Here is a 7,894-nt window from a genome sequence, read left to right as displayed (position 1 = left end):
ATATGAACGCACATTCAACCACGAGTCCAACCATACCAAAATTACTAAATTCCAACAACAAATCGACCTCCAAATCTTAAATCTAATGTATAGAGAATTTCTACCATTTTCAACCCAATTCACTAATTTCATGATAAAAATAACAATAGATTCATGTATTTTAACCAAAATCGAGTTAGAATCACTTACCCCAATCTATATCGTGAAAATCGCCTGAAAAATCACTTCAATCCGAACTCCATAGTTCCAAATGTGTTAAAAATGGTTGAAACTCGCGTTTTGTAATCTGTCCAGGCAAGTCGCAGGTGTCGAATACGACTTATAAATCGCATTTGGTAACAGCGATTTGCCTCTGCCCCAGAACATAGCATTACCCGCCTTCAGTAAATCAATCATAACTTTTTGTACAAATTCCCAAATAGTGAACGGTTTGAATTGTTAGAACTAGACTCAAAGACCTTTAATTTGATAGGTTGTGCATCACATAACACTTTATATATATGTAGATATGCTCGTCCAAAGTGTGATCTTGTGCGTGCTCATTTAAAATTTTAGTCTATCTTGAATTTTTCCAACTTGGTTTAGACTTAGGCTTCTCCTTAGACCCCAAATCACTTATAATATACTTCGTACACTTATTATCATATCCAATTGATATCCCTCGTAATAATATTTCGTCTTTGCACACAAAATAATATAATTAGCGCACATCAACTTTCTTAATAGCTTAAGTACTTCAAAAATTTTCTAGGGTGTTACATTCATACCTTCAGGTCTAGATTTACAATCGTTACTTACCTCAAACCGGACAAGAACCTACTCCGCAGTGGCCTTGCCTCTCGACTCGGCCTCAAATCGTCCCGAATCTATCCAAAAATCAGAATCATAACATCAATACATGCCAAGGGACAAAGCCCAAGCGAAGATTATCAAATTAACTCAAAATTTTCAAAATTGGTCAAACCTGACCCCTGGGCCCATGCCTCGGAATTCAATAAAAAGCACATCACTAGAATCATTATCCTCCCACGAGTCTATACATACCAAGATCATCAAAATCGGACCTTAAATGGCCCCTCAAATCCCCAATTTAAACTCTCCAATTTCAAACCCTAATCTCTCAATTTTTTCCCTAATTTTTTTCCATTACAATCATGACTAAACAATGAAATAATTTCTGCAAACATAAGATACAAGGTCCAGTAGCTTACCTCACTGAAAACACTTAAATTCTCCCTTGAAATTGAAACCCCCAAGCTCCAACTCGACCAAAAATGGTGGATAAAAGAATGAAATTCGCGAAGTGATGCTTTTATAGTTTCTGCCCAGTGATTTCTGCATCTGCGGTCTCCAAGCCGCTTCTGCGATGCCGCACCTGCGGAAAAACCATCGCAGGTGCGTTTTCACTTAAACCCTGAGAATTTCGCTTCTGCGGTCCACACCCGCATCTGCGGTTCTGCAGGTGCGACCCTTAGTGCACCTGCGGCCTTGCCTGAGTTCCCAATCTTCCGCATTTGCGGCCTTCCTCATGCACCTGCGGCCTCGCACCTGCTGTCCCCAATCCGCAGGTGCGGACATGACAGAAGTAGCAAAATCTGTTGTATCAACTTAGTTCCAATCCTTCCGTCAACTACCCAACTACATCCTGAGGCCCTTGGGACCTCACCCAAACATACCAACATGTCACATATCGTCATTAAAACTCATACCAACCATCGGAACACTCAAAACAACATCGAAACACCAAATCATCGTCGGATTCAAGCCTAAGGATTTCAAAACTTTCGAATTCTGCAAACGATGTAAAAACCTATCAAACTTCATCCGAATGACCTAAAATTTTGCACACACGTCACAAATGACACAACAAACCTACTCTAATTTCCGGAATTCCATAACGACCCCGATATCAAGATTTCTACTGCCGACCGGAAAATGCCAAATTTTCAATTTCGCCAATTCAAGTCTAAATCTACCACGGGCCTCCAAATTCCCTTCCGAACACGCTCCCAAGTCTAAAATCACCTAACAAAGCTATCCAAACCTTCAGAATTCACATCTGAGAACTTCTACACATAAGTCAACATCCAGTTGACTTTTCCAACTTAAGCTTCCAAATAAGAGACTAATAGCCTGTTTGGTCAAGCTTCTCAAGAGAAAAAAGTACTTTTTTTTTCAAAAGCACTTTTTTCCTAATTTGAGGTGTTTGGCCAAGCTTATTTGGAAAAAAAAAGTGCTTTTGGGAAGAAGCAGAAGCAGTTTCAGAGAAACAGAAAAAAGCAGCTTCTTTCCAAAAGCAGAAGCAGTTTTGGCTTTTTTTCTTACCTAAAATACCCTTAACAAAATATAGTATATACCAAAATAACCCTTAAACCTAATACTTAGGATATTAATTATAAATATTTCTTCTTATTTTTAGGACAACTTTCTAATATATAGTGACTTTAGGGGTGAATGCTTTTATATTTGTTGAAGGAATTTTAATATATTTAACTTATATTAAAAGAATTAAGTACTTTTTAATTTTATTTTCATATTTTACTTAAATAAAATGATTTTTTTTAATTATTGCATGTAATAACAAAATTTTGATATTATTTATTTACTTATAATATTAATTATTAAGTAAATCTATTCATGTCCTTATTCGTAATTTGACACTTAAAAGCACTTTCTAAAAAGCTTGGCCAAACACAAATTATTTATTTCTCAAACGTGCTTTTCAGACTGATTAGCCAAACACAAACTGCTTCTCTCCAAAAGTACTTTTTTCAAAAGCACTTTTGAAAAAAGCACTTCTCAAAATAAGCTGATTTCTCCAGCTTGGCCAAATAGGCTATAAGTGTCTCATTTCACTCCATGACCATTCTGAACACAGAACAACCAACACGATATGATAAAATACAGCCGAACAACACATAAAGAAGCAAGAATAGGGAGAACGATACTGTAACTCATGAAACGATCGGCCGGGTCGTTACATGAAGCCAATTTCTGAGAGTCAATCATGGCGAATCTGGACATCGACAATCCCCATCATCCTCTGTATTTGCAACCTTCTGATAATCCTAGAAATTTCATCATATTTATACAGCTCAAAGGAACTGAGAATTATTCAGTTTGGAGAAAGACGATGATGATTGCATTGCGAGCAAAGCGCAAGCTAGGGTTCATCGATGGAAGCTGTACAAAAGCTTAATTTACAGTCGACTTGGAGGAAGAATGGGAGCGAGTGAATGCTACTGTTTTGACATGGAATATGAACATGGTTTCACCAGATCTGGTAAATGGAATCGTATATGCTAGTGATGCTCATGAAGTTTTGCTAGATCTGCAGGATCGTTTTGATAAGGTTAATGGATCTAGGATCTACAACCTTCAGCGGGAGATAGCTACCATTTCTCAAGGTATATCTAGCATTTCACTATATCATTCTAGGTTGAAGTCACTTTGGGATGAATATAATTCCATGATTCCTTCTCTTCCTGTTATAGCTAGAACTAGGGAATTTATCGAACACTTGGAGCAGCATAAACTTTTTCAGTTCTTAATGGGCTTAAATAAATCCTATAATGCAATTAGAAGTCAGATTTTACTTCAATCTCCATCACCTTCTATCAGTCGTGCCTATGCAATGTTAATAACTGAAGAAAATTAAAGAAGAGTGTTTGAGACTAATTCATGTATTAATATGACAACAACAACAACAACCCAGGAAAATCCCACATTTGTAACATATTAATGTGACAAATGAAGTAAATGATTCTACTGCTCTAATGAGTTCTAGAGATAGTTAGTCAAAGTTTAAGAGATTCAATAATTTTTACTGTGAGTACTGTCGAAACAAAGGACATACAAGAGATACCCGTTACAAATTGGTTGGATATCCATCTGGTTTCAAGGGGAAGAAATCACAGCAGTATAGGCAAGCTAACATGGCTATGTGTGATAGCAGTTCTGGCAAAACTGTTGCTGCAAATCAGGGTAATGCAGGGATGAGTCAAGGAATTCTCAATTCCTTTACTGATGAGCAATACAACCAGATCATGAAGATGATAGGCAAGGACAAATCAGAATAACATGCAGCAAATATGGCAGGTAATGCTAATTCTCAATCTCTGGAGGATCTAGCTGACTACTGGATTATAGATACTGGTGCTACTGGCTATATGATATCTAATAGTGAAATGTTGAAAACAATGATTGTATTACCTTACTCAAGTAAAGGTAATGTGAACTTCCCAAATGGTAAGAGTGTGCCTATCATCTGCAAAGGAAGTTACAGACTTACAGATCATGATGTAATACATGATGTGTTGTGTGTGCCTGACTTTAAATACAACTTGTTGTCTGTGTCAAAATTAATTAAGGAGCTGCAATGCTCAGTTAATTTTTTCCAACATTTTGTGTATTTCAAGACCTATACACTGGGAAAGTGAAGGGGATTGGTAAGGAGAATGTGATCTCTATCTACTGATTCCTAAAGGGTATAACAGGAATAAAATAGCACAAATGATCAGCAGTTGTCTTGCAGAAGGAATGGAAGCAGACTTCACTACCTGGCATAGCTAAAAAACTTGGGCATGTGCCAGTTAAAGTCATGAAACAGTTAGATTTCCTTAAAGACAAGAAGTTTCCTGATTGTGAACTCAATAATTGCACTGTATGTCCTTTAGCTAGGCAAACAAGGAAACCATTTCCTTTAAGTAGCAACAAAGCTGAGGACATATTTCATTTGATTCATGTAGATATCTAGGGTCCATATAGAGTGCTTACATATAATGAAAATAGATATTTTTTGACTCTTGTTGATGATCATTCCAAGATGATTTGGATTTTTCTAATAAAATTGAAAAGTGATACTGTTATTGTGCTAAAATCCTTTCTTAAAATGGTATATACACAATTTGGCAGGAATGTCAAGGTGCTAAGAACTGACAATGGTGCAGAGTTTTTTAGTCATAAATGTCAAGATTATTTGATAGATAATGGTATTTTGCATCAAAGCAGTTGTCCACACACTCCACAGCAAAATAGAGTAGTAGAAAGAAGGCATAGGCATGTCCTGGAGGTGGCAAGGGCTCGGAGATTTCAAGGCAACATTCCTTTGCAATTCTGGGGAGATTGTGTACTAGCTGCAACATACCTTATTAATCGACTGCCTTCTTCAGTTCTAGCAGGGAAATCTCCAAATGAGGTTTTTCATAAAAGATCACCTAATATGGCACACCTAAGAACTATTGGATGTTTGTGCTTTGCTACAGTGACAGAAAAAGTGGATAAATTTTCTCCTAGAGCTATCACTGATGTTCACATGGGATACTCAGTATCTCAAAAGGGATACAAGCTATATGACTTAAGGAGAAGGAAGTTTTTTATTAGTAGAGATGTCACATTCAAGGAAGACATTTTTCCTTTCGAACTAGAGAAGGATGATACACAACAAGATCCTATGTTCTTAGAGCTGAAATCAAAAGAAGAAGGCTACTCTTGGCACCAACAATGACTACATGTGTCAGGAGAAGGACATGATTCAGCCAATCAAGGTATTGAGCATGATTATGAAGTGATGCAACAAGAGAACACCTTCACAGGAGTTGATCCAGATCATGATGAACAACTATCAAATGTTGAGGTTGATCATAATGTGCAGACACCAGCTAATGAAGCCACTGAGGAAGTTCAAGCTATACAACTCAGAATATCCAACAGAGGTTCCAAACCACCTACTTGGATGTAAGACTACGTCTGTCCAATCAATAGAGCATCATCATCCACCTGCACATATCCAATATCCAACTATCTGAACTATAGTGACTTGTCAGCTACTTATCAATCTTACTTGACTGCTACCTCACAAGAGACAGAACCTACATCATACATAAAAGCCATGAAAGACCCAAGATGGGTTGAAGCCATGAAGGTAGAAGTGGATGCCTTGGTTCTGAACAATACTTCGGAGATAGTTGATATTCCTAAAGGTAAGGTGCCCATTAGGTGTAGATGGGTATACAAAATTAAGTACAGGTCCAATGGATAAGTTGAGAGATTTAAAGCAAGACTTGTTATCAACGGTTACAGCCAATAAGAAGGTCTAGACTATTAGGAGACTTTTTCTCCAGTTGTCAAAATGGTCACAGTGAGATCAATCATTGCATTGGCTGCTATGCATCAATGGCCTCTTTTCCAAATGGATGTCTACAATGCATTTCTTCAAGGTGATCTTGAGGAAGAAGTTTACATGCAATTGCTACCTGGTTTTAGTAGCCAAAAGGGGAATTCTAAGGGCTGCAGACTGCTTAAATCACTATATGAACTTAAGCAAGAATCAAGACAATGGAACTTGAAGCTCACATAGGCTCTATTGGTAGCAGGTTTTATGCAAAGCAAACATGATCACTTCTTGTTCATCAAAGAGGAGAATGGAAAGTAGGTTATTATACTTGTATATGTTGATGACCTTCTAATCACAGGCAATGACACTACAATGATTCAAGAAGCAAAGATCACACTGCACAAGGCCTTCAAGATTAAAGACCTAGGAAACTTGAAATACTTTCTGGGAATTGAGGTTTGCAGGTCTGCAAAAGGAATTCTTCTATGCCAAAGGAAGTATGCTCTAGAACTGGGTGCCAAGCAAAAGGAATTCTTCTATGAAGAATTGGGATTGTCTGGTGCCAAGCCTGTCATTACACCAATAGAACAAAATAAACGACTTACAACTGTTGAGTATGATGAACATTGTCACCTGGATAATAATCCAACACTGGAAGATGTGAGGAGCTATCGGAGGTTGATTGGAAAGTTTTTATACTTGACCTTGACAAGACCTGATATTGCTTATAGTGTGCAAACTCTGAGTCAATTTATGCAAGCTTCCAAGCAGTCTCATCTTGAAGCAGCATACAGAGTAGTGAGGTATGTGAAGAATGAGCTAGGGCTTGGAATTCTTATGAGTGCAGTTGGAGACATGACTCTTAGTGCACATTGTGATGCAGACTGGAGAAGTTGTCCTAACTCCAGAAAATCAGTCACTGGATACCTTGTGAAGTTTGGTGGATCAGTGATATCTTGAAAATCTAAGAAGCAGACCACAATGGCAAGGAGTTCAACAGAATCTGAGTATAGAAGCATGGCCTTGACTGTGTCTGAGTTGATATGGTTGGTTGGAATGTTCAGAGAATTGGGAATAAAAGTTTTAACTCCAATTCAACTTAATACAGATAGTAAAGCAATTATGCAGATAGATAATAATCCAGTATTTCATGAACGAACGAAACATGTAGAAATAGATTGTCATTTCGTAAGGGAAAAGGTACAACAAGGATTGATACATCCAACATATGTGCCAACAGAAGAACATGAAGCAGATTTGCACACTAAAGGTGTTTTGAACATTTTCACCACACCTAGCTTGAAGAAGGGGGTGTAGAAATTAACATGTGATTTATGCACTTGTACAGCTGTGTTAGTTTGTTAGAAGTTAGTTGTAGAGGTTAGTGATAGTTGAAGTAGTGAAAAACAATATATATATATATATATATGTGTATAGGGATATATGTATTTTTTGGCTTCTTTTTTAGAAAGTTAGTTAAAATTGTTTTTCCCTCCATTGTCTCTTCTTCTTCGATTCTCTCAGCTAGCTTCTTCCACTCAACAATGATGGAATTCTACAAAAGACAACTCATTAACTACTTTCCTCTCAAAAAAGGAAAGTAGAACAAAGAACAACGACTTTTGTATTAGATTTGGAAAGTGAACAATAACAAAATTGAAAAAATGAACCATATTTTATTTATCTCTCCTTTAATTGAGTCAATTCATTAATTCTCAGGTAAATCGTCAAGTCCTTTGAAAGCAAGTTGCATGTAAAAAAGACCTATTTTACATAAGA

General features: G+C 37.0%; 1 protein-coding gene across 1 annotated transcript; it reads left to right on the top strand.

Moving 5' to 3' along the window:
• Positions 1–6,487: 6,487 nt before the first annotated feature.
• On the top strand, positions 6,488–7,075 carry LOC138874160 (uncharacterized mitochondrial protein AtMg00810-like). Its single transcript, XM_070152667.1, has one exon. It carries the CDS (start codon positions 6,488–6,490, stop codon positions 7,073–7,075), a length of 588 nt encoding a protein of 195 aa, XP_070008768.1.
• The last annotated feature ends 819 nt before the right edge of the window (positions 7,076–7,894 follow it).

This window comes from Nicotiana sylvestris, chromosome 7, assembly GCF_000393655.2.
Source record: "Nicotiana sylvestris chromosome 7, ASM39365v2, whole genome shotgun sequence".
NCBI classification, from domain to species: Eukaryota; Viridiplantae; Streptophyta; class Magnoliopsida; order Solanales; family Solanaceae; genus Nicotiana; species Nicotiana sylvestris.
This window is presented reverse-complemented; position numbering and strand designations above follow the sequence as displayed.